We start from the raw sequence: 27,631 nt of genomic DNA on the forward strand, positions 1-27,631 counted from the left end.
GACGCACACTGATGCCCAAGCACCAGACAGCTGTCCATTCTAGTCCCGTTTCACATGCGTATGAACGGGTAAACACACATGACTCCCATTCCAAACAGCTGAAAATGTCCGTCAGATAATTCCGGCATTTGTTCGAGCACATTATGTATTTTTTTATAAATCCTATCACCAATTTTCCATCTCCCATCCTTTTCCTCTCTGCCGACAGTTCCATAGACAGTGGTTCTGGCTCCTGGCCCATTTAAAAAAATTGTATTCTTTGACGGGATGTGGGTACAGTCGGCACAGTTGGTTAGCACTGCTGCCTCACAGCGCCAGGGGCCCGGGTTCGATTCCCGGTTTGGGTCACTGTCTGTGCGGAGTCTGCAGGTTCTCCCCGTGTCCGCGTGGGTTTCCTCCGGGTGCTCCAGTTTCCTCCCACAGTCCAGAGATGTGCAGGTTTACATAGAATTTACAGTGCTGAAGGAGGCCATTTGGCCCATCGAGTCTGCACCGGCTCTTGGAAAGACCACCCCACCCAAGGTCAACACCTCCACCCTATCCCCATAACCCAGTAACCCCACCCAACACTAAGGGCAATTTTGGACACCAAGGGCAATTTATCATGGCCAATCCACCCAACCTGCACATCTTTGGACTGTGGGAGGAAACCGGAGCACCCGGAGGAAACCCACGCAGACACGGGGAGGATGTGCCGACTCCACACAGACAGTGACCCAAGCCGGAATCGAACCCGAGACCCTGGAGCTGTGAAGCAACTGTGCTATCCACAATGCTACCGTGCTGGCGTGGATTGGCCATGCTAAATTGCCCCGTAGTGTCCAGGGTTGTGCGGGTTAGGTGGGGTTACGGGACTGCAGGGATAGGACTGGGGCCTGGTTAGAGTGCTCTTTGGGAGGGGTCGGTGCAGACTCAATGGGCCGAATGGCCTCCTTCTGTACTGTAGAGATTCTATGATTGCTGGCTAGGTCACATTCTCCCCGTGTCTGCGTGGGATTCACCCCCACAACCCAAAAAGATGTGGTTAGGTGGATTGGTCATGCTATATTGCCCCTTAATTGGATAAATAATGATTGGGTACTCTAAGTTTGTAAAAATTTAAAAAAATGTTAAGAAGTCGCGCTGCCTCACACTAATATGCAGATTTTCCACACACTGATTTGGCCCACTCCGGGCTGGATTCAGATCGCGACGTCTCCCGAGATCCCGTTAGATCTCGCGAAGCGTGGCGAGCTGGGTAGATCCCGGAAGAGGGATCGTCCAGCATCTACCGGCCACATCGCGCCCTACGCATTCTGCTCCTTTACTCTCTCACAAGAGGAAACACCCTCTCAGCATCTATCCTGTCAGCCCCCTGAGAATCCGATATGTCTCAATGAGGTCGCCTCTCATTCTTCTAAACCCCCAATGAGTACAGGCCCAATCTACTCAACCTTTCCTCATAAGGAAACCCTTCCATACCCAGGATCAACCTAGTGAACCTTCTCTGGACAGCCTCCAATTCCAGTCTATCTCTCCTTAGATAAAGGGACCAAATCTGTTCACGGTATTCCAGGTGAGGTCTAACTAGCGCTCCCTCCCTAACAGCACCGTGGGTGTATCTACACTATATGGTTCAAGAAGACAGATGGGCAATAAATTTTAAAAATAAATTTAGAGTACCCAATTCAGTGACCCAGGGCCGGGATCGAACCTGGGACCTCGGCTCCGTGAGGCAGCAGTGCTAACCGCTGTGCCACCGTGCCGCCCCACCTGAGGTAGCTAGTCTGACTCTAAAATGCAGCTTGCCTGATCTTCCGAGGCCCTGGGATCTAATCCCTGCCCCTCGGAGACCTTAGCTGAGTGCCGCTCAGTGCTGGTCCCCACAAACCGGGAGCAGACGGAACGCAACTTGGTCGGGTCGCCCAGGGGATCGGAAGCACCCAGGCGCTTGCCCGCTGGGCAGGGTGGCACCCTGACAGTGCCACCTGGATGCCAGCCTGGCATCGCCAAGGTGCCCAGATGGCAGTCTTCCTGCGCCGGGGTGGCGGGGGTGGGGCCCGAGGACTCCTTTATAGGTGAGTTGGGGCTTTGGGGGATTGCGTCAGTGCGGGGGGGGGGGGAATCTCCTCCTGCACTGAGGAGTCCTGGCGAGTCTCAGTGCAGGAGACAGGACTAAGCATGGCCTCAGTGTAGCATTCCCCGCTGAGTCTCCGGATTGCAACAGTTGGGAATGTTGTCTTTCTCGGCACTGTTAAACACCCGGCTAAACGCTCTCGTCACGGGACTCAATTGCAATTCGGTTAGATCCTGCCCGTAATCTCAGAGTGAGGGAGCCACCCGTTGAAGACGGAAATGAGGAGGAATATCCTCTCTCAGAGGGCAGTGAATCTGTGGAATTCTTTACGGCTGAGAGCTGTAGAGGCTGGGTCGTTAAGTATGTTCAAGGCTGAGATAGACAGATTTTTAATCGGTCAGTGAATCGAGGGTTATGCGGATAAGGCGAGAAAGTGGAGTTGAGGATTATCACATCAGATGAGGCATGATATCATTGAATGGTGGAGCAGACTCGATGGGCCGAATGGCCCACTGCTGCTCCTATGTATTATGGCCTTATGGAGTCCCAGGATCTTGACCCGGCGACAATGAAGGAACATTGATATTTTTCCAAGGCGGGATGGTATGTAGCTTTGATGTCAGGTTGTCAATATTCATGAGCAAGAGAGTTGGACAGCTTTGCATTGACATCCCATTCCATTCAGCGGCCAACCACCAAGTGCATTGTGGGGGACAGTTCAGGAGTGGACGTGGGGGTGTTGGGCTGGACACCCCTCGTACTTCATGTGCCCCCCTCGCTGAAAATGCGGCTGGTGGGGGTTGAAGAATCTCTCCCAAAGAGGGAATAGGGAAAGCAGGAGAGGAGAATGAGAATGATGAGATGAAAGAAGAGAAAGAGGGAGATAAAATACGGGCAAGAGAGAAAGAAAGGAAGAGAGAAAGAGCAATTTTTAGACGTCTATGGAAGTTGGAGACTGCAGAATGGGCAATGCTTGTCAAATATTTGCCAATGTAAACCAAAAGCACAATCACAGTGATGCTGAAGGAGGCTATCCTGTGCTGTCACTCTGAAAGAGCAATCCAATTTGTCACAATTCTCTGCCCTTTTCCCATAGCCTCCAAATGACTTCCCCTTCAAGTATTTATCTAAGGCAATTTGGAAATGGAGGTCAATACTTTACCCAAGAAACCTTTTCAGCCGCGTTGAGACCTGAACTGGGCAATTTTGATCATTTGAAAGGAAGAGGGCTGCATAACTGTAGCAAACATTGGCAACGTTGGCTTGGAAACTCGAGCACATTAGCAAACCTGGTGAGGACGAGGTAGCGGCTGATCTAAATCAGTCTCCACGAGAATATTTTATTCGCTTTCTGTCGTTACTGATTGCAGGGGTCCAAAAGGGCAGAGGACAGGTACCAGACTAGGAAGATACTCACTGTGGAGGGGAATCCTGATACATCACATTGACCTGTGACAGTGTCTCAATATAGGAGTCAAAATCGAAAGCGGGGGAATACGCTTCAACACACGTTGATCGCAGTTCTCCAACCGACCCTCCGAATGAGAAGCCGTCCGGGGCTGTGGGATAGAAACATGGAGAATATGTCAAGGAGTTAATTACTGGGTACGGTAGCACAGTGGCCATGTTACCAGATCCCAAATCCAGAAGTTTAGCTTAATACATTGGAGACGCGAGTTGAAATCGCACCGCAGAAGATGGGGTATATGAAATGAAATGAAATGAAATGAAAATCACTTATTGTCACGAGTAGGCTTCAAATGAAGTCACTGTGAAAAGCCCCTAGTCGCCACATTCCGGCGCCTGTTCGGGGAGGCTGTTACGGGAATCGAACCGTGCTGCTGGCTTGCCTTGATCTGCTTTCAAAGCCAGCGATTAGCCCTGTGAGCTAAACAGCCCCTGTTATATAAACTCAATGAATTAAATAAATCTGGAATAAAATACCAGTGATAGCAGCGATGATCATGGAACTATTGCAAAAACCCCATCTGGTTCACTAATGTCCCTTTAGGGAAGGAAATCTGCCGTCCTTACCCGGCCTGGCCTACATGTGACTCCAGACCCACAGCAATGTGGTTGACAATTAATACCCACTGAAATTGTCTGACAAGCCACTCAGTTCTATTCAAAAAAAGCGGATCATAAATAAATGATAATAATAAATAAATAACCTTTATTGTCACAAGTAGACTTACATTAACACTGCAATGAAATTACTGTGAAAAGCCCCTGGTCGCCACACTCCGGCACCTGTTCGGGTACACAGAGGGAGAATTCAGAATTCTCAACTGGTACAGGAATCGAACCCGCGCTGCTGACCTTGTTCTGTGTGGTAGTCACCACTGTTGTATTATATACTGCATACGAGGGTATTACGGTAAGGCCCCTGTACTACAGGTGCAGACCCCTGCCTGCTGGCTCCGCCCAGTAGGCGGAGTATAAATGTGTGGGCTCTCCGAACAGCAGCCATTTCGGCAGCAGCTGTGGGAGGCTCCACATCTCTGCGTAATAAAGCCTCGATTACTCTCTACTCTCATCTCGTCGTGATTGACAGTGCATCATTCTGCATCACAAACCAGCTGTCTAGCCCACTGAGCTAAACCAGCCCATCGTCACCACTGGCTATGATTTTACAAAATTCCCTGGATTCTAAAATGGTCCTAACAGTTTGGAAGTCAGAAAGGAAGGAGAGGGAAAATGGGGAAACCACAGGCCAATCAGAGTGACTAAGAACAGTACAGCACAGGAACAGGCCCTTCAGCCAGCCAAGCCTGCGCCCACCTCAGCCATTGTGAAAATGCTGGAATCTATTCGGAAGGAAGTTTGAACAATGAATCTGTGTTTTGTGGTGTTGATTGAGGGATAATTACTGACTGGGACACCAGGGTACATCCCCGCCCCTCTGAATTAGCACCATGGGATATTTTACATCCACTCAAGCAAGCAGACGGGGTCTCGGTTCAATGCCTCATCCAAAACATGGCACCTGTGACAGTGCAGTACTCCCTCAGTACTGCACCAGTCCCAGTGGGACATGAACCTTGTGGTTCGGAGGTGAGTGAACGCCCAACTGAGCCACAGCGGAGACGAGGGGGATTAACGGATACGGGGACAGCGTGGGAAAGTGGCGTGGAGGTGAAAGGTCAGCCGCGACCTTGCTCAACAGGCTTGAGGGGCAAAATGGCTGACTCCAGCCATTATGTCTGATGTTCATTTCAGGTTTACTTGAGGGTGGAGAGACAGGAGTTCTTTCCTGCTCACACGAGGAAGCAATGGGTCTTTCCCATTCCCCGGCCGAGATCGCACCCCATCTCACCCAGTGTACTCCCCTCCAGGGCCGGTGCTAGGAATTGCGGGCCCAATTAGAAAAGTGATGGCGGGGCCCCTACTCTACAAAAGTAAAAATTTATGTATGTTTATATTTCGTGTAGTATGCTCATCTTTTTAAAAAAAAAAAAAAATTTAGATTACCCAATTATTTTTTCCAATTAAGGGGCAATGTAGCGTGGCCAATCCACCTACTCTGCACATCTTTGGGTTGTGGGGGCGAAACCCACGCAGACACGGGGAGAATGTGCAAACTCCACACGGACAGTGACCCAGAGCCGGGATCGAACCTGGGACCTCAGCGCCGTGAGGCGGTTGTGCTAACCACTAGGCCACCGTGCTGCCCAGTATGCTCATCTTTAACCAAAAAGAAACATTAAACATAGAACAGTACAGCACAGAACAGGCCCTTCGGCCCTCGATGTTGTGCCGAGCAATGATCACCCTACTTAAACCCACGTAACCCGTAACCCAACAATCCCCCCATTAACCTTACACTACGGGCAATTTAGCATGGCCAATCCACCTAACCCGCACATCTTTGGACTGTGGGAGGAAACCGGAGCACCCGGAGGAAACCCACGCACACACGGGGAGGACGTGCAGACTCCACACAGACAGTGACCCAGCCGGGAATCGAACCTAGGACCCTGGAGCTGTGAAGCATTGATGCTAACCACCATGCTACCGTGAGGCCCTACCTCACGGTTAAATGCTTGATATACTAAAATTTTGAAACTTACTTACCCGGGTGGAAAGATTTGGCGGCGCAGGGCTGAAGGATTTGTCGACGGTAATGCGGTGCGTTCCCCAAAAGTAAAAACTACCCAATAGTTCCTCTCAGAATACAGAAAAGGCTTCAAACGGTAACTCTGTCGCCGCTGGCGTGGGGCCTCCTTAAGGTGCGGGGCCCAATTTGATGAAATTGGTCAAATAGGCTTAAAACCGGCCCTGCTCCCCTCTCCCCCCGGCACCCCACTTTATCTGTGTGTCCCGTGCTGTAATTCTGCGTTCTCACTGCTGCTTCAGGCTGGCCACATACTGCAGGTGTTGGAGCTTAGCCAGGGCTTTGGGCTATGCTGATCAGGCTGCCTCTGGGCTCTCTGACTCCATCCTTGCTCCTGGAATTGCTTGAACACTAACCTTTCTGCGGCTTTGAACACTGGCCCACTGAGCCTGTATGTATTTCCATAAATTACAAGATTTTACTTGAAAAGTGTCAAGAGATCATCCACCAGAAACGTGGACTCTTTTCCTCTCTACACAGATACTGTCCAACCTGCTGGACATTTCCAGAATTTAATTTTCATATTTTGCATTTAATGTGGTCAAATCTGGCAAGATGCTGTATTGTCAAATAGAAATCTGACAAAAAACACCTCCCAGGACAGGTACAGCACGGGGTTAGATACAGAGTAAAGCTCCCTCTACACTGTCCCCATCAAACACTCCCAGGACAGGTACAGCACGGGGTTAGATACAGCGTAAAGCTCCCTCTACACTGTCCCCATCAAACACTCCCAGGACAGGTACAGCACGGGGTTAGATACAGAGTAAAGCTCCCTCTACACTGTCCCCATCAAACACTCCCAGGACAGGTACAGCACGGGGTTAGATACAGAGTAAAGCTCCCTCTACACTGTCCCCATCAAACACTCCCAGGACAGGTACAGCACGGGGTTAGATACAGAGTAAAGCTCCCTCTACACTGTCCCCATCAAACACTCCCAGGACAGGTACAGCACGGGGTTAGATACAGAGTAAAGCTCCCTCTACACTGTCCCCATCAAACACTCCCAGGACAGGTACAGCACGGGGTTAGATACAATACCATTCTTTCTCTACTACTGTCCATGAATCTGGTACAGTTTCAATCTCTGAGGGGATATTTCTACTCCTCCAATGTGTCACTGTTCAATTTCCATCACCGTGATTTGTGAGGAGTGAGAAGGGATCATCTGATGGCCGTGATCTACCGGCTGGTCACCCCGTGATCTACCGGCTGGTCACCCCGTGATCTACCGGCTGGTCACCCCGTGATCTACCGGCTGGTCACCCCGTGATCTACCGGCTGGTCACCCCGTGATCTACCGGCTGGTCACCCCGTGATCTACCGGCTGGTCACCCCGTGATCTACCGGCTGGTCACCCCGTGCCCAGTTGGTAACGGCTGGGTCGATAAATCCCGCTTGGCGGGCTGCCTCCGCCGCCGAACATCCCATGGCGGGACGGTGGGTAAATCCCGCCCGGTATATTGAGGAGCCAGGAAAGAGTGAGTGATGTGTGAAATGGAATGATTTAGGCCTGGTAACCTGGGATCGAGGCAAAAGATTTGTGCCTTTTCCCACCACACATTTCTCAAGATGCCCATTGATACGATACATTGAGATAGAAATGAACCGGACCATCGGCTTTCTCGGCAATAAAGCGCCGAACTGCGCAGATTGCATCTCCACAACAATTGTGGCGGTTTATTGAAGGTTCTGAACGCAGAGTCGTTCACGCCGGTGATCTTGTAACGTTAGTGGTGATCACATTCACAGACACGTCTCGCACAAGGCAGCAGCTGAGGAACTCGGGGCGGTAAAGTGCGACCAACTGAGCTCGATCGACAAGACCACCGCAAATTTAAATCAGGGTCAACACATTTATTCAGGGTTTGGCCGTCCGCTGATGGTGTGTTTCACAGTCTCATCATTCAATCAGGTTATTGTTATTCAAATCTCGTGACTTGTGGCCAGGGTGTGTTATTTATTGCTGGTTCTCACTCTCTCTGGGGGGAGCCCCACAACCCTCGGTTCTCATTTATTTCTGCTTTCCTGCACAACCCCATTCACTGCTAAGCTTCAATCTGTATTGGTCCTCAACTCCCGACCTAAACAACTCATCCTCTCTCTCTCCTTGGCCAACCTTTGCTCATTGGCCCTTCTATCGTCAATGTGGTCGGGTGTCAGTTTCTGATTGCCAAGGCTCCTGCGAAATATCTTGGAAAGATTTACCATGTTAAAGGAACAATATGAATGAAAATGAGCTGGTTATTTGGTTTGTTCATAACATGGATTCTGCAGTCATTTTTGATTCCTCCAATTTCCTACCTCTTTATCCCCTCCTCACACAATGCAGCCAGGTCCTTATGGGTCCCACTGTCACTGGATGTTCTTCAACATCAAACCCAACAATTCATTTTCAACCATGAGTGCTGATAGATAATTGGCCATCGGTGGCCAATACGTCCAGAGTTGAATCTCGAGCTTCTGGTTCACAGGAAGGGTTATTATTCACTGAGCTAAGGGCCTGCACCCATTCTAGCATCGACATATCCTTCCTGAGGTGCGGTGTCCAGAGGCGAATGCACTTATTCCAGATGTGGCCTCGGTCCAGGCCCCCAGTGCCAACATTTCATTACTTTTTTTGAATTATTTTTGCCCCCCTCCCTCAGCTTTGCGATTTCTAGACTTGGATCCCATGTCTGCCTGTTCCTCCATGGTTCCTAACTCCTCACCATTTGGAAAATGCTCTGATCGATCTTTCTTAGGTTCCCCAGTGGAAGCCTTTGTCGAGAAACCATATTGAGCTGAGGTGGTGGGTGAGGGGAGGGGACGGGGCACAGCCAAGGGATGTCTCTCCTCCACATGAAAAGTTTGCGATGCGGTTTTGGGCTCCGAATGCCAAGGAGGAAAGGAGGAGGTCACAGTTTGAAAGGGGACTCACCGTAAGTGGCCTCGGTACTGATGTGAGAATTTCTTAAGCGGCCGTCTTTTCTCAAGCTGCCGACGATGATGGTCATGCAGGAGAGGAAGAGGACCAATCCAATCACGATTCCTGCCACAACCAGGGGCGACACCAGCAAATTGGCATCACTGCTGCCCTCGTTGTAGTGTTGATATCCATTGTGGCCACCACTCTGGTTCGAACGAATCTCTGAACATAGAGAGAAGGTTTCAGCAGGCAGAAGAACTCCAAAAATTACATTCAAAGACGACCCAGTATTTTTAAATCCACCAAATGTGACGAGGACTAAATTGTGTCTCCAGCTGTCATTTGGCGCGTGTCTCTGCATTTGATGTACTTCAAAATGTTGTCATTGATTGAACTAAACAAGCAAAACAGTAATGTACCCAACGCTCCCACTGAGACACCCACCAGCAACTGTTGTACTCTTATTTCTAATGGAGAATTTGACAGGAGCAGTGAGAGATAGATAGTCTACTCAACAGCCAACATTTGTAAGGATACTTTTAAATTTGTAAAAACTGTGAGGAAAGGATACTTCACCCCATGGGTGATGACTGTGACCACTATGAATCTTTTATGTTAAAAAAAACTTTAATTACAACATTACAATTAACCACATTATCAAATAAAACAGCTTTACAATTATCACTTGAACAGTTTTTAAACAAAAGGAAAAACTTAAACTAACTGAACTAATTCCTGCTGCTAATTCCAATTAAGCAACCCAATACGGATCAAATGGCACTTATAATTAAAGTTAACAAAACATGTTTACTTGCTTAGCTTTTTGGAGAGAGTTCCTTTCAAGAGCAGATCCAATACAATTCTACTCAATCTAACAGCGTTTGGCAAAAATACTGGTCAACTTGAAATCTTATAGCAAACTGCAAAACTACAGACAGACCTGGCTCCTTCCATTAGTTACATCATCTCTAGACCACTAAGTTCCATGACTTGCTTATCTAGGACTAAACACCACTCCCCCCATAAATTATCTACACTCCAGGGAATGTCCAGCATTCAAAACACGATTCCATTAGCTTTTTATCTGTAACTAAGAAAATGGTTAAAATCAATAATTACCTCACTCTTTTACAGCTCCTTAAGTAAAAATTTAGCAGACACAATCTTGGTACTTAACCTAGGCTCTTTAATAATATTACTGCCACAAATATATACCTTAACCCGGGCTTTTATAAGCATTCCTGCAACAGATATAAAATTTAATATATAACAATTTCTACATTCATCAATAATACATGTGACATAGTACAATAGTACAAACAAATCTGGATGGAAAGAAAAAACTTGCATTTCACTACCTCAGGATTTTCCAAAGTGCTTCACAGCCAAGTAATTGCTTTATTTAAAAAGTGTACTCTCTGGTAATGCAGCAAACACAGCAGGCAATATGTGAATTGCAAGTTCCCACAAACAGCAATGTGATAATGACCAAATAATCTTGTTTATTGATGTTGTTGCAGGATAAATATTGGCCAGGGCATGAGGCAATGTTCTCGGAATCAAGGCTGCTCTGTCCAACAACTGTGCTGATAATAGATGCATTAATTAAATTAAGTACCTAGAGCACTTATAAAGAGAGACTGCTGGGACAGTGAGTTAGTTGATAGGAGGCAGACATACATAATGCTGCATACTGAAAATATGATCAAGAAAAAGATTAGTGTCTAGATTCACACTTTATTTTGGGATTGGGATTCGTTTACCATGGTGTGGATCAGAGGTGCCATCTTTTGGATAAGAGTGGGAGACTCATTTTCCCCTTTTAGGTGGATATAAAATACCTCATGGTAATATTTTGGTAAAACAGAATGGGAGATAGTAGACAGATGACCAAGTGCTTTCCCAAAGAGGTAGGTTTTAAAGACTGTCTTAAGGGAGGATAAAGAGGCCGAGCAATGGGAAGATTACGGGAGAGAATTGCTGCTCTTCGGGCCCAGGTAGCTGACAGCATTGTTGGTGGAGTGAATTACTTTTCGCTGATCAATAGGGGAATTCCTGTTGGTCTTTTAGTTGTGTTATGGGATCTTTAAATGTCAACCTGCAGCCCTGTAAAGCGAGACATTGTCCTGAGATAGGGACAGAGGTCTCGCCTTAAAGCAATTAATGCTGTTGCCCGTGTTTTGCTGCAGGGCAGTCATTGGGGCTGTTGGTGGACGATATGGTGACCTTTCAGCTGGGCCTGGGGGACAGGGACTATAGTGCACCATAAAAAACAGCCCTGTGTGTGTAACCTAGATGTCTCCTAACCCACTTCTCTTTCCTTATAATTTTGAACCTATTCAAATCGAGTGCAGTACTGAGGGAGTGCTGCACAGTCTGAGATGCCGTCTTTCAGAAAAGTAATTAAACTGGCATAAGAGATCCCATAGACAGCATTTTGAAGAAGTCCGGGGGAGATCTCCCTGCTGTCCTGGTTAATGTTTAACCCTCAATTAACATCACTAAATCAGAGTTTCCAGTCATATTCACACTGCTGTCTGATTCTATAATTCTATGAAGGATTTTCCATTTGATTGACTCAGAGAAGCTTCTGCACAATCGTAATCTTGCACAAATTCCACTCAGGAGTTCACTAATGTGGTTAAATGGCCTGGAAGCCATGATCTCCTGGGCTTCTTGACAGCAGTGGGCTTCGCAATGGCTGAGGCCACAGAAAAAAGAGAAAAAACACTTTGTTGCCAAGCCGAACCCAGATCATAACTTCCTTCACGTGAGGCTGAATAAGTTATTGACAATGAAATGTGGACAATAAGTGAAATGTCAATTGGGAAATAGCAACAATGACCTGGTTCAAGGCAGTGAAAATAATCATCGAGTCATGAATCAGCCATGATCGGATTGAATGGTGGGGCAGCCTTGAGGGGCCGAATGGCCCCCTCCAGCTACTATTTCTTCTGTACTTACGCAGGTCGACAGTATTTTTGTCTAAACGAAAGACACATTTTTTTTGTTAATTCTTCGGACAAGGGCATAACTGCAAGGCTGACTTTCATTGTCCACCCTTCATTATTCTGTGATGGAATGGTGGACCCTCCCCTTGAAGTGGAGATGGTGGGGGCTGGCAGGCCCCACCCCCCCCTATGGATTTCACGGCAGCGTGGGGGCTACAATGGGAAATCCCATTGGCCAGCGGAAGAACGGAGAATCCCGCTGCCAGCGACAGTGCAATGCCGTGAAGCACACGCCTGGGGAGGCAGAGAATTCACCCCAGTGTTTCTATAATCTGCACTGCAGTGTCAGTCTAGATTATGTCTACATCTCAGCTCTTGGTTTGGCACACAATCATAATAATAATAATCGCTTATTGTCACGAGCAGGCTTCAATGAAGTTACTGTGAAAATCCCCTAGTCGCCACATTCCGGCGCCTGTTCGGGGAGGCTAGTACTGGAATTGAACCCACGCTGCTGGCATTGTTCTGCACTACAAGCCAGCTGTTTAGCCCACTGTGCTAAACCAGCCAGAGGCGGAGCTGCAACCGCAGCGCTGGCGCCCCCCTGTGGCTGGAGGCGGAGCTGCAACCGCAGCGCCGGCACCCCACTGTGGCTGGAGGCGGAGCTTCAACCGCAGCGCCGGCGCCCCCCTGTGGCTGGAGGCGGAGCAGCACTGCAGCGCCGGCGCCCCCCTGTGGCTGGAGGCGGAGCTGCAACCGCAGCGCCAGCACCCCCCTGTGGCTGGAGGCAGAGCTGCAACCGCAGCGCCGGCACCCCCCTGCCGGCTGGAGGCGGAGCAGCGCTGCAGCGCCGGCGCCCCCCTGTGGCTGGAGACGGAGCAGCAACCGCAGCCCCAGCGCACCAACAACCGTGTTTTTTATTCATTTATCTGATGTGGGCGTCTCTGGTCAGACCAGCATTTATTGCACATCGCTAAGTGCCTTGGAGATCATAGAATCACTGTATTTACAGTGCAGAAGGAGGCCATTCGGCCCATCACGTCTGCACCAGCCCTTACAAAGAGCACCCGACTGAAGCCCATGTATCCACCCTATCCCGTAACCCAGTAACCACCACTTAACCTTTTTTGGACACTAAGGGAAATTTAGCATGGCCAATTCACCTAACCCATACATCTTTGGACTGTGGGAGGAATTCTGGAGGCATTGGTAGTGATCTTTCAGGAATCACTGGAGTCAGGGAGGGTTTGAGAGGATGAGAACATGGCTTAACCCCTGTTCAAAAAGGCAGGGAGGCAGAAGACGGGAAATTATCGGCCGGTTAGCCTGACTTCGGACATTGGTAAGATTTCAGAGTCCATTATTAAGGATGAGCTTACGGAGTATTTGCAAGTGCACGGTAAAATAGGATTGAGTTAGCATGGCTTCGTCAAGGGGAAGTCACGCCTGAGAAATCTGTTGGAGTTCTTTGAGGAGGTAAGAGCCCTTTGACAAGGTGCCTTACAGGAGGCTGTTAAATAAGAGTCCATGGTGTTAGGGGCAAGATACTGGCATGGATAGAGGATTGGCTGACTGGCAGAAGGCAGAGTGTGGGGTCTTTTTCAGGATGGCAGGCGGTGACTAATGGTGTGCCTCAGGGGTTGGTTGGAGTTGGTTTAGCTCACTTGGCTAGACAGCTGGTTCGTGATGCAGAGCAAGGCCAGCAGCGTGGGATCAATTCCCGTACTGGCTGAGGTTATTTATGAAGGACCTGCCTTCTCAACCTTGCCCCTCGCCTGAGGTGTGGGTGATCCTCAGGTTAAATCACCGCCAGTCAGCTCTCCCCCCCTTCAAAGGGGAAAGCAGCCTATGGTCATCTGGGACTATAACAACTTTACCTTTACCTTGTATTTGGACCATAACTATTCACGGCATATATTACACATCTGGAAGAAGGAACTGAGGCTTTGTTGCATGGTTTGCATTTGATATAAAGATATGTAGAGGGATAAGTAGTGTTGAGCAAGCAGGCGGACTGCGGAAGGACTTGGACAGGCTAAGAGAATGAGCAAATAAGTAGCAGATGGAATACAACGTGGTAAAGTGTGAGGTTAAGCACTCAGATCGGAAGAAGAGGTACAGGCTATTTTCTAATTGGGGAAAGGCTTTGGGACTCAAGAAGCACAAAGGGACTTGGGAGTCCTTGTTCAAGATTCTCTTGAGGTTAACGTGCAGGTTCAGTTGGCAGTTAAGAAGGCAAATGCAATGCTAGCATTCATTTCAAGAAGGCTAGAATACAAGAGCAGGGATGTACTGCTGAGACTGTATAAGGCTCTGGTCAGACCCAATTGGGAATATTGTGAGCAGTTTTGGGCCCTGTATCTGAGGAATGATGTTCTGGCCTTGGAGGGGGTCCAGGGAAGGTTCACAAGAACGATCTCGGGAATGAAGGACTTGCCATATGAGAAACGGTTGAGAACTCTGGGGCTGTACTCGTTGGAGTTCAGGAGGATGAGGGGGAATGCCATTAAAACTTACAGAATACTGAGAGGGCTAGACAGAGTAGACATGGAGAAGATGTTTTCCCTCGGAGAGACTAGAACTCGAGGGCAAAGCCTCAGACTGAAGGGACGATCCTTTAAAACTGAGATGAGGAGGATTTTTTTCAGGGTGGTGAATCTGTGGAACTCTTTGCCGCAGAAGGCTGCGGAGGCCAAATCACTGAGTGTCATTAAGACAGAGATAGGTTCTTGATTAAATAAGGGATCAGGGGTTTTGGGGAGGAGGCAGGAGAATGGGGATGAGAAAATTATTAGCCATGATCAGACTTGTTGGGCCAAATGGCCCAATTCTGGGCTATATCTTATGGCCTTATGGTTCTATTTGACCTTTCAAGCCTGCACTGCTATTCATAATGATCATGGCTGATTATCCAACTCAATAGCCTAATCCCACCTTCCCCCCATATCCTTTGATCCCCTTCACCCCAAGTGGTTTAGTCATATTCGATTCTGGGAAATTATGTACGTGTACCATTTAATATTTTAATGTATATGTTTTTTTTGTAAAACAGGGAGGGAGTGTTTTTTTTCTTATTCGTTCATGGGATGTGGGTGTCACAGGCTGTGCCAGCATTTATTGCCCATCCCTAATTGCCCTTGAGGGGCAGTTAAGAGTCAACCACATTGCTGTGGGTCTGGAGTCACATGTAGGCCAGACCGGGTAAGGACGGCAGATTTCCTTCCCTAAAGGACATTAGGTAATTTAGAAGACGTTAAGCCAAATTATTTCACAAAGTTAGAAAGTTTGAACTGGAGTGCTGCAGTAGAGTGCTTAAATAGGAGTTTGATGACTGAGGGAACTTATGGGTTAATTTCTAGCTAAAGTCTTGTCTTCCTTTTTAATTTAGTAATTAACTAAAATTTGCTGTTTGGGTTGGAAGAAGGTGAATTTTAGGCTAACTTTAAAACAGGATTCATAATAATCTTTATTATAATCTTTATTATTGTCACAAGTAAGCTTACATCAACACTGCAATTATGTAAGCTGTGCTTTCGGCTACAACTAGTTCATTAGACAACTTGCTTAAACAGGTTTTCAGAGGCTAGTTTCATTGTGAATGAAAGCAGGCTTTCCTACAGTACTGACTATCTGGACTGGGGTGCTGCTTTGAGCTGCAGTAAAGTGCTTACGTTGGAGTTTGGTGATTGAGGGAGTTCAGTGAGGAGGGAACAAGGTGATCCTTTCATCTTCTATCCTCAGAAAGGCGAGCGGCGGCCTTGATGAGCAAGGCCTGGAAGCTGTGGAGGCTGAGTCCCTGAAAATTTTCATGGCTGAGATCGAAAGGCTTTTATTACCGGGAGTGGAGACAGCTCGACCTGCGAGGGACGTCCTGTACTGCGGCAGGGGGCTGGGTTCAGCTCGACCTGCGAGGGACGTCCTGTACTGCGGCAGGGGGCTGGGTTCAGCTCGACCTGCGAGGGACGTCCTGTACTGCGGCAGGGGGCTGAGTTCAGCCCGACCTGCGAGGGAGCTCCTGTACTGCGGCAGGGGGCTTAGTTCAGCTCGACCTGCGAGGGACGTCCTGTACTGCGGCAGGGGGCGGAGTTCAGCTCGACCTGCGAGGGACGTCCTGTACTGCGGGTGGGGGCTGAGTTCGAAAACGAAATGCAGGAGTGATGGCACAGAAATACGCTAAGTTGATTGGTTGGTGAGAGGCTGCTGTGAGGGATTGTGTTTTAGGGACAGGTAGTGTTGAGGAAGCGGGGGGGCTGCAGACGGACTTGGACAGGCTCGGAGAGTGAGCAAAGAATTGGCAGATGGAATACAATATGGAAAAGTGAGGTTATGCATTTTGGAAGGAAGAATAGAGGCACAGACTATGGCCGGGATTCTCCCCTACCTGGCGGGGCGGGGGGTCCCAGCGTGACGGAGTGATGCGAACCACTCCAGCGTCGGGCCGCCCCAAAGGTGAGTAATTCTCCGCACTTTTAGGGGCCAAGCCCTCACATTGAGGGGCTAGGCCCACGCAGGAGTGGTTCCCGCTCCGCCGGCTGGTGTGAACGGCCTTTGGCGCCATGCCAGCCGGGGCCGAAAAGACTTCGCCGGCCGGCGTAAGTCCGCGCATGCGCCGGAGCGTCAGCGGTTGCTGACGTCATACCGGCCCATGCGCAGGGGAGGGGGTCTCTTCCGCCTCCACCATGGCGAAGACCATGGCGAAGGCGGAAGAAAAAGAGTGCCCCCAAGGCACAGGCCCGCCTGCCGATCGGTGGGTCCCGATCGCGGGCCAGGCCACCGTGGGGGCACCCCCCGGGGTCAGATCCCCCCCCCCCCCCCCCCAGGACCCCGGAGCCCGCCCGCACCGCCTGGTCCCGCCGGTAAGGTAGGCGTTTTGATTCCCGCCGGCGGGAGAGGCTTGTCAGCCGAATCTCAGGGGGGGGCGGAGAATTCGGGACACGGCAGGGGCGGGATTGACGCCGGCCCCAGGCGATTCTCCGACCCCCCGGGGTTCGGCCCGCCCCATATTCTAAATGGGGAAAGGCTTCGGAAATCTTAAGCACAAAGGAACTTTGGAATCTTGGTTCAGGATTAGAGTCATAATCATTGAAGTTACAGCATAAAAATAGGCCCTACGGCCCAACGTGTCCATGCCGCCCAGTTTTTACCACTAAGCTCGTCCCAATTTCCCGCATTGGGCCCATATCCCTCGATAACCATCTTATCCGTATAACTGTATATCCGTATAATCCATATAAATGCTTTTTAAAAGACAAAATTGTACTGGCCTCTACCACTGCCTCTGGCAGCCCAGTCCAGACACTCAGCACCTTCTGTGTGAAAAGAATTGCCCCTCTGGGCCCGTTTCTATCTCTCCCCTCTCACCGTAAACCTATGCCCTCTAGTTTTAGACCACCCCTACCTTTGGGAAAAGATGTTGACGATCTACCTTATCTATGCCCCTCATTATTTTACAAACCTCTATAAGATCACCCCTAAGCCTCCTACGCTCCAGGGAAAATAGTCTAGTCTATCCAGCCTCTCCTTATAACTCAAACCATCAAGTCCCGGTAGCATCCGAGTAAATCTTTTCTGCACTCTTCCCGCCTTCCCTCCATATCCCTCTTAAGGTAAACATGCAGGTTGGCAGTGCGGAAGACAAATGCAATGTTAGCATTCATTTCCAGAGGGCTAGAATACAAGAGCAGGGATGTACTGCTGAGGCTGTATAAGGCTCTGGTCAGACCCCATTTGGAGTATTGTGAGCAGTTTTGGGCCCCGTATCTAAGGAAGGATGTGCTGGCCTTGGAAAGGGCCCGGTGGAGGTTCACAAGACTGATCCCTGGAATGAAGAGCTTGTTGTATGAGGAACGGTTGAGGACCCTGGGCCTGTACTCGATGAAGTTTAGAAAGACGAGGGGGGATCTTATTGAAACTTACAGGATGCTGCAAGGCCTGGATAGAGTGGACCTGGAGAAGATGTTTTGACTATTAGGATGGACCAGATACCCAATTGATAGGGCTGTTAAGAAGGCATACGGTGTGTTAGCTTTTATTGGTAGAGGGATTGAGTTTCGGAGCCATGAGGTCATGTTGCAACTGTACAAAACTCTGTTGCGGCAGTATTTGGAGTATTGCGTGCAGTTCTGGTGTCCGCATTATAGAAAGGATGTGGAAGCATTGGAAAGGGTGCAGAGGAGATTTACCAGGGTGTTGCCTGGTATGGAGGGAAGATCTTATGAGGAAAGGCTGAGGGACTTGAGGCTGTTTTTGTTAGAGAAAAAGGTTAAGAGGTGACTTAATAGTGGCATTCAAGATGATCAGAGGATTAGATAGGGTGGACAGTGAGAGCCTTTTTCCTCGGATGGTGATGTCTAGCACGAGGGGGACATAGCTTTAAATTGAGGGGAGATAGATATAGGACAGATGTCAGAGGTAGGTTCTTTATTCAGAGAGTAGTAGGGGCGTGGAATGCCCTGCCTGCAACAGTAGTGGACTCGCCAACATTAGGGGCATTTAAATGGTCATTGGATAAACATATGGATGATAATGGAATAGTGTAGATAGGCTTTAAATTGGTTTCACAGGCTGGCGCAAATGGAGGGCCGAAGGGCCTGTATTGCGCTGTAATGTTCTATTGTTCAATTCATTTTTTCCAATTAAGGGGCAATTTAGCGTGGCCAATCCACCTACCCTGCACACCTTTGGGTTGTGGGGGCGAAACCCACACAAACACGGGGAGAATGTGCAAACTCCACACGGACAGTGACCCAGAGCCGGGATCGAACCTGGGACCTCAGCGCCGTGAGGCATCAGGGCTAACCCACTGCGCCACCGTGCTGCCCTCAAATTACACAATGTTTTGGCCTCAACTACTTTCTGTGGTAATGAATTCGACAGATTCACCACTCTCTGGGTGAAGAATTTTCCCCTCACCTCAGTCCTAAAGATTTACCCCTTATCCTCAAACTATGACCCCTAGTTCTGGACTCCCCCACCATCGGGAACATTCTATCTGAATCTACCCTGTCTAATCCTGTTAGAATTTTATACGTTTCTATGAGATCCCCTCTCACTCTTCTAAACTCCAATGAATATAATCCTAACCGATTTAGTCTCTCCTCATATGACAGTCCCGCCATCCCAGGAATCAGCCTGGTAAACCTTCGCTGCTCTCCCTCCATAGCAACAACATCCTCCCTCAGATAAGGAGACCAAAACTGCCCACAATACTCCAGGTGTGGCCTCACCAATGCCCTATACAATTGCAGTAAAACATTCCTGCTCCTACACTCAAATCCTCTCGCTATGAAGGCCAACATACCATTTGTCTTCTTCACTGCCTTCTGTACCTACGCGCTTACATTCAGCACCTGATGCACGAGGACTCCAATATCTCACTGAATATGCACCTCTTAATTTACACCCATTCAAATAATAATCTGCCTTCTTATTTTTGCTACCAAAGCTGATAACGTCACATTTTCCCACATTATACTGCATCTGCCATGCTTTTCCCACTCGCTCAGCCTGTCCAAATCCCACTGAAGCATCTCTGCATCCTCCTCACAGCTCGCCCTCCCACACAACTTTCTATCATCCGCAGATCTGGAGATAATACATTTAGTTCCCTCGTCCATAGGACCATAAGACATAGGAGCAGAATTAGGCCTCTCGGCCCATCGAATCTGCTCTGCCATTCAATCATGGCTGATATTTTTCTCGTCCCCATTCTCCTGCCTTTTCCCCATAACCCCTGAACCCCTTATTAATCAAGAACCTATGTATCTCTGTCTTAAAGACACTCAGTGATTTGGCCTCCACAGCCTTCCCCACAGTCCAAATCATTAATATATAATATGAACAGTTGGGGTCCTAGCACAGATCCCTGCGGTACCCCACTAGTCACTGCCTGCCAATCAGAAAAAGGCCCATTCATTCCATCTCTTTGCTTCCTGTTTGCTAACCAGCTTTCTATCCATCTCAAGACACTATCCGTAATCCCATGCACTTTAACTTTACATAGCAATCTGCTACGAGAGACCTGGTCGAAAGCCTTCTGAAAGTCTAAATAAACCACATCCACTGGTTCTCCCTGGTCAACTCTATCAGTTACATCATCAAATAATTCTAGTGGATTTGTCAGCATGATTTTCCTTTCGTAAATCCATGCTGACTTTGTCTGATTACACCACTGCTTTCCAAATGTTGTGCTATGAAATCTTTGATAATGGACTCCAGCAACTTCCCTACTACCGAAGTTAGACTCACTGGTCTATAGTTTCCTGTTTTCCCTCCATCTCCCTGTTTGAATAGCGGGGTGACATTCACTACTCTCCAATCTGTAGGAACCATTCCAGAGTCCAAAGAATTTTTGAAAATGACCACCAATGGATCTACTATTTCTCGGACCACTTCCTTAACTACTCTGGAGTGAAGATTATCTGGGCCTGGAGACTTGTTCAACTTCAAACCCATTAATTTCCCCAAAACTATTTCTTCACTAATACTAATTTCCTTCAGCTCCTCACCAAAACCTGTTCGTCTCAGAACTTGCGGTACGTTATTCATGTCTTCCTTTATGAAGACAAAAGCAAAGTACGAGTTTAGTTCCTCAGCCATTTCTCTGTTCCCTGTTATGAATTCCTCTGTTTCTCACTGTAAGGGGCCTCGATTTGTTTTTATCAATCTGTTTCTCTTTCCATGCCTAAAGAAACTTTTACAGTTAGTTTTTATGTTCCACACTAGTTTAACTTTGAAATGGTATTTTCCCCTTCTTAATCAATTCCTGGTCTGCCTTTGCTGAATTTTAAACTGTTCCCAATCCTCAGGCCTATTGCTTTTTCTTGCTAATTTTTATGCCTCTTCTTTGAATCTAATACTAACTCTAATTTCCCTTGTGAGCCAAAGTTTCCTTTCTACTCTTGTGAATTTTCAAAATTTTTTTGGACTGTGGAATGGTTCCTACAGATTGGAGGGTAGCGAATGCAACCCCGCTATTCAAACAGGGAGTTCACCTGGAATGTAACCCGCTATTCAAACAGGGAGTTCACCTGTTCGTTCCTTGAATGCCTGTCATTGCCTGAACGCTGTCCCTCCTTTCAGTAATGTTTCCCAGTCCATCATACCCAGCTCATGGTCCCTCACACCATCATAGTTACCTTTATTGAGGTTCAGGACCCAGGTCTCAGAATCAACTACCTCACTATCCACCTTGATAAAGAATTATAAGAACTAGGAGCAGGAGTAGGCCATTTGGCCCCTTGAGCCTGCTCCGCCATTCAGTGAGATCATGGCTGATCTTTTGTGGACTCAGCTCCACTTTCCGGCTCGAACACCATAACCCTTAATCCCTTTATTCTTCAAAAAACTATCTATCCTTACCTTAAAAACATTTAATGAAGGAGCCTCAACTGCTTCACTGGGCAAGGAATTCCATAGATTCACAACCCTTTGGGTGAAGAAGTTCCTCCTAAACTCAGTCCTAAATCTACTTCCCCTTATTTTGAGGCCATGCCCCCTAGTTCTGCTTTCACCCGCCAGTGGAAACAACCTGCCCGCATCTATCCTATCTATTCCCTTCATAATTTTATGTTTCTATAAGATCCCCCCTCATCCTTCTAAATTCCAACGAGTACAGTCCCAGTCTACTCAACCTCTCCTCGTAATCCAACCCCTTCAGCTCTGGGATTAACCTAGTGAATCTCCTCTGCACACCCTCCAGCCCCAGTACATCCTTTCTCAGGTAAGGAGACCAAAACTAAACACAATTCTACCATATTATGGTCACTCATCCCCAAGGGTTCAGTCACAACTAGATTGCCAATTAATCCTTTCTCACTGCACAACACTCAGTCCAAAATGGCCTATTCCCTTGTTGGTTCCTCAACGTCATGATCCAGAAAACCATTCCGTACACACTCCAGAAATTCCTCCTCTATTGTACTGGGACTAATTTGAATCATCCAATCTATATGCAGATTAAAGTCACCCATAATCACAGATGTTCCTTTATCACAGCATCTCTGATTTCCCATCTCATACTATTCCCAACATTACCACTGCAGATTGGTGGTCTGTATCCCTCCCACCCCTACAAAATGTTTTTTAGCCCTTGGTGTTTCATAATTCAATCCAGACAGATTCCACATCATCTAACACCGTTCCTCAATATTGTATCAATATCTTCTTGAGTCAACAATGCAACCCCACCACCTTTTCCTTTCCGTCTGTCCTTCCTAAACACTGTATAGCCCTCAATGTTTGGTTCCCATCCTTGGCCACCTTGGAGCCACGTCTCCGTAATCCCAACTAAGGGGATCAGGGATTAGGGGGAGCAGGCAGGAGAACGGGGATGGGAAACATATCAGCCATGATTGAATGGCGGAGCAGACTCAATGGGCTGAATGGCCTAATTCTGCTCCTGTATGACATGGCCTTATGGTCTAAATAGCTTTAACTAGAAAAAGTGTATCATTTATAAAGAAGTAACTCCTTGAATTTCAGTGACAAATACATGGCTGAGGAAATGGTGTGAGGGTGAGGGTTTCAGTTTCCTGGGGAAATTGGGACCGGTTCTGGGGCAGGTGGGACCAATGCAAACTGGACGATTACACCTGGGCAGGACCGGGACAGATGCCCTCGGGGGTGTATCATAGAATTGACAGTGCAGAAGGAGGCCATTCGGCCCATCGAATCTGCACCAGCCCTTGGAAAGATCGCCCTACCTAAGGCGAAACCTCCACCCTATCCCCGTTATCCAGTCACCGCACCTGCCCTTTTTGGGCACTAAGGGGCAATTTAGCATGGCCAATCCACCTAACCTGCACATCTTTGGTATTTGGGTGGGGAGTGTTTAAACAAAAATGGCAGGGGGATGGAAATGTATGCAAGGAGTCAGAGGAGGAGGAAACAAGGACAACAGATAGTAAGGGGAGAAAGAAAAGTGATCAGTCGAGAAATAAAAGGTCGGAATCAAACAGAGCCTCAGCAAAAAATAGTGGGAATGGGTCAAATAATGTGAAGAAGACAAGAACTAACGTTTTGTGCCCAAAGCTTGGATAATTCTAAATAAAGTGGAGGAATTGATCGCTTAAATAGGTGTAGGGTGGGATTTTCTGGCCGTTCGCTGGTGGAGGAATTCTCTCGTACTTCCGGAAGTGCATCCCCGTCTGCAGGTTTCCCGGTGGCCTGGGATGGTTTCCGTGGGAAATCCCGTTGACAAGTTGTGGGAGTAGAAAAGTCTGCCAACAACGAATGGTTTTGTCAAAATCTCTGTTCTCGCTTGCAACGGAGAATCCCAGCTGGAAACAGGTATGATATAGTCGGGATTACGGAGGCATGGCTGCAAGGTCACCAAGGATGGGACCTGAATGTCCAGGTGTATTCAGTATTTAGGAAGATGGTGGGGTTGCATCGTTGGTTACAGAGAAAATTAATGCAATAGTGAGTAAGGATATTAGCTCCGACAATGTGGAATCTGCGTAGGTAGCGTTGAGAAAAACCAAGAGACAAGAAATATTAGTGAAAAAAAAACAAATTAAAAAAAACATTAGTGGGCTTGTACATAAACCGCCAAACTGTAGTGTTGATGTTGTAAACAGCAGTAAATTAGAGATGCACGCGATAAAGAAGAATCTGTAATTACGAGTGACTTTAATCTGCATATAGATTGGGCAAATCAAATTAGCCACAATAGCTTTGAGAAGGAATTCCTGGAGTGTATACGGAATGGTTTTCCGGGCCTATACTATACAACAGGCCATCCTAAACAGGGTATTCTGTAATGAGAAAGGAATAATTGGCAATCGAGCCGTGCGAGGACTCCCCTTGGGGATGAGCAACGAAAGAGTGAATTGGGAGAACTGTGACAATTGTTTATTCTTGTCTGGCACCAAAGCAAAATGGGAAAGGTGGCCAATCCATGGTTTACAAGGGGAATCAGAGATGGTGATAGATCCAAGGAAGAGGCAGACAAATTGGCCAGAAAAAACAACAGACCTGAGGATTGGGAGCAGTTTAGAATTCAGCAAAGGAGGACTTCGGGATTGATAAAAGGGGAAATAGAGTATGAGAGTAAGCTTGCAGGGAACATCAGGAACTGAAATAAATCGGTATTAGGAGGGAAATGGTGCCGGGGAAATTGATGTGATCGAAGGTCAATAAATCCCCAGATCCTGATAATCTACATCCCAGAGTACTTAAGGAAGAGGCCCTCGAAATAGTGGATGCATTGGTGGTCATTTTCCAAGATTCTATAGTGCCTGGAACATTTCCTGCAGATTGGATGGTGGCTATTGTAACACCATTATTTAAGAAAGTAGGTCGGGAGAAAACAGGGAATTATAGACCAGCAAACCTGACGTCAGTTCTGGGGAAAATCCTAGACTTCATGATCAAGGATTTTATGGCAGAACACTTGGGAGAACAGTGGCAGGATCGGCCAGAGTCGGCATGGATTTGTGAAAGGGAAATCATGCTTGACTAATCTGCTGGAATTCTTCTAAGATGTAACTTGTAGAGTTGATAGGATGGCACGGTGGCGCAGTGGTTAGCACTGCAGCCTCACGGCGCTGAGGACCCGGGTTCGATCCCAGTCCTGGGTCACTTTCCGTGTGGAGTTTGCACATTCTCCCTGTGTTTCCGTGGGTTTCACCCCCACAACCCAAAAAGATGCAGGGTAGGTGGATTGGACACGCTAAATTGCCCCTTAATTGGAAAAAAGAATTGGGTACTCTAAATTTATTAAAATAAAACACTAGTAGAGTTGATAAGGGAGAGTCAATGGATGTGGTATATTTGGACTTCAGAAGGCTTTCAATAAAGTCCCACATAAGAGACCAACATGTAAAATTAAAGTGCACGGGATGAGGGGCTCGTGTATTGAGATGGATAAAAAACTAGTTGACAGACAGGAAACAAAATGTAGGAATAAAGGGTCTTTTTCAGAAAGGCAGGTAGTGACTAGTGAGGTACCCCGGGAATAAGTGCGGGGACCCCAGCTATTCACAGTGCATGTTATTGATTTAGATGATGGAACTAAATGTAATGGGCTGGATTCTCCTTTCTGGGGACTATGTTCCCACCCTAGCGGGAAAATCGGCGGCAACCACTCCAGCGTCTGCAGCCCCCGAAAGTGCAGAATTCTCTGCATTTTCGGGGGCTAGGTGGATGCCGGAGGAGTTGCCGCCGCTCCAGCCGGTGGCGAAGGGCCGGCGCGAGTTAGCGCATGCGTGGAACGGCCGGCATGCGCGGGGGTTCACTTCTCTGCACCGGCCCCCAGGAAATATGGTGGAGCTCTACAAGGGCTCGGCGCGGGGGGGCCCCCCCTGGGGTCGGATCCCCCCCCCCCCCCCCCCGAGGACCGCCTCCCCACACTCACCTTCCAGGTCCCGCCATGTAGGAGGTGAATAATTCACGCCGGCGGGACTGGCCAAAACTGGACATCCACTCGGCCCATCGGGACCCGGAGAATCGCCGGGGGGGGGGGGGAGGGGGGGCGCGGCGCTATCAATGGCCCCCGACCGGCGTGGCAGAAATCCCGCCATCACCCGAAAACGCACTGGAGAATAGGGCAACCGGCGTCCGGGTGGCGGGGTGGGATTCGCGCCTTCCCATAGGGATTCTCCGACCCGGCGGGGGGCCGGAGAATCACGGCCAATATCTCCAAATTTGCAGATGATGCAAAGCTGGGTGGGAGGGTGAGCCGTGAGATGGATGCAGAGATGATTCACTGTAGTTTGGACAAGCTGAGTGAGTGGGAAAATGCATGGCAGATGCAGTACAATGTGGATAAATGCGAGGTTATCCACTTGGCTCGCAAAAATAGAATAAAAGGCAGTGTAGTATCTGAATGGCTATCAATTGAGAGAGGGGAATGCGCAACAAGGCCTGGGTGTCCTGTATGCCAGTCGCTGAAGGTAAGCATGCAGGTGAAACAGGCAATAAAGGAGGCAAATGGAATGTTGGCCTTCATAGTGAGAGGATTCGAGTACAGGCGCAGGGATAGTATAGAATTTACAGTGCAGAGGAAGGCCATTCGTCCCATTGAGTCTGTACTGACCCTTGGAAAGAGCACCCTACCTCCACCCTAATCCGTAATGCAGTAACCACATCTAACCATTTTAGACTCTAAGGGCAATTTAGCACGGCCAATCCACCTAACCTGCACATCTTTGGACCGTGGGAGGAAACCGGAGCACCCGGGAGGAAACCCACGCAGGCACGGGGAGAACGTGCAGACTCAGCACAGACAGTGACCCAAGCCAGGAATCGAACCTGGGACCCTGGAGCTGTGGCTCATCTGTGCTGACCACTGTGCTACCATGCCGCCCCAATGTCTTGCTGCAATGATACAGGGCCTTGGTGAGGCCACACCTGGAACATTGTGTGCAGCTTTGGTCTACTTCTCTGAGGTGGAATGTTCTTGCTCGAGAGGAAGTGCAGTGACGGTTTACCAGACTGATTCCTGGGATGACGAGCGAGGTAAGAATGAGTTGTTTAGGATTGGGCGGCACGGTGGCGCAGTGGTTAGCACTGCTGCCTCATGGCTCCAAGGATCCAGGTTCGATCCCGGCCCCGGATCACTGTCCATGTGGAATTTGCACATTCTTCCCGTGTCTGCGTGGGCCTCACCCCCTCAACCCGAAAAAGATGTGCAGGACTGGCCACGCTGCACTGCACCTTAATTGGGGGAAAGAAAGAATTGGGTACTCTAAGTGTAAGAGAAAAAAAAGAATTGTTTAGGATTATATTTGCTGGTGTTCAGGAGAATGAGGCTGATTTAACTGAAAACTCTAAAATTCCAACAGGAATAGACAGGACAGATGCAGGAAGGACGTATCCGATGATGCGGAAGTCCAGACTCGGGGTCACACTCTGAGGATACGAACATTTACGTCAGAGATGAGGAGAAATGTCTTCACCCAGAGAGGGTTGACCTGCGGAACTCTCTACCACAGAAACAGCTGAGGCCAAAATATCTTTTCAAGAAGGAATTAGACATAGCTCTTAGGCGAAGGAGAACAAGGGATATTGAGGAAGATAGGAACAGGCTATTGAGTTGGCTGATCAGCCATGATCATAATGCATGGCAGAGCAGGCTCGAAGGGCCGAATGCTCCTATTTTTCTATCTTTTCATATTTTTAAAAGTAACAATTTTCACATTCAACTTCATTCTATTATCTGGCTCCTGTTGTGGGATTCAATTTTATTATTTGTAGCTCATAAAAAGCAATATTTATCAATCCCTATCAAATAGAAACTGATATAATTTCATAAATGCTCAGCCTACAGAATAACTTAAGTGAGACAGTTTGGAGGGAAATTTACTCTGTATCTAACCCCGTGCTGTACCTGTCCTGGGAGTGTTTGATGGGGACAGTGTAGAGGGAGCTTTACTCTGTATCTAACCCCGTGCTGTACCTGTCCTGGGAGTGTTTGATGGGGACAGTGTAGAGGGAGCTTTACTCTGTATCTAACCCCGTGCTGTACCTGTCCTGGGAGTGTTTGATGGGGACAGTACAGAGGGAGCATTACTCTGTATCTAACCCCGTGCTGTACCTGTCCTGAGAGTGTTTGATGGGCACAGTGTAGAGGGAGCTTTACTCTGTATCTAACCCCG

At 48.2% G+C, this 27,631-nt stretch overlaps 1 protein-coding gene across 2 annotated transcripts in view; it reads right to left on the reverse strand.

Moving 5' to 3' along the window:
- The window catches only part of bean1 (brain expressed, associated with NEDD4, 1), a 120,896-nt gene that overhangs the window by 25,369 nt on the left and 67,896 nt on the right, over window positions 1-27,631 (reverse strand). For both annotated transcript variants that reach the window (XM_038806237.1, XM_038806236.1), the window contains 2 exons: window positions 9,094-9,303; window positions 3,474-3,615 (listed from right to left, as the gene is read on the reverse strand). In XM_038806237.1, the coding sequence (XP_038662165.1) occupies window positions 3,474-3,615; window positions 9,094-9,303 (352 nt within the window). The remainder of the gene's footprint in view (window positions 1-3,473; window positions 3,616-9,093; window positions 9,304-27,631) is intronic.

The sequence above is a fragment of the Scyliorhinus canicula genome, chromosome 9 (genome assembly GCF_902713615.1).
Source record: "Scyliorhinus canicula chromosome 9, sScyCan1.1, whole genome shotgun sequence".
NCBI lineage: Eukaryota > Metazoa > Chordata > Chondrichthyes > Carcharhiniformes > Scyliorhinidae > Scyliorhinus > Scyliorhinus canicula.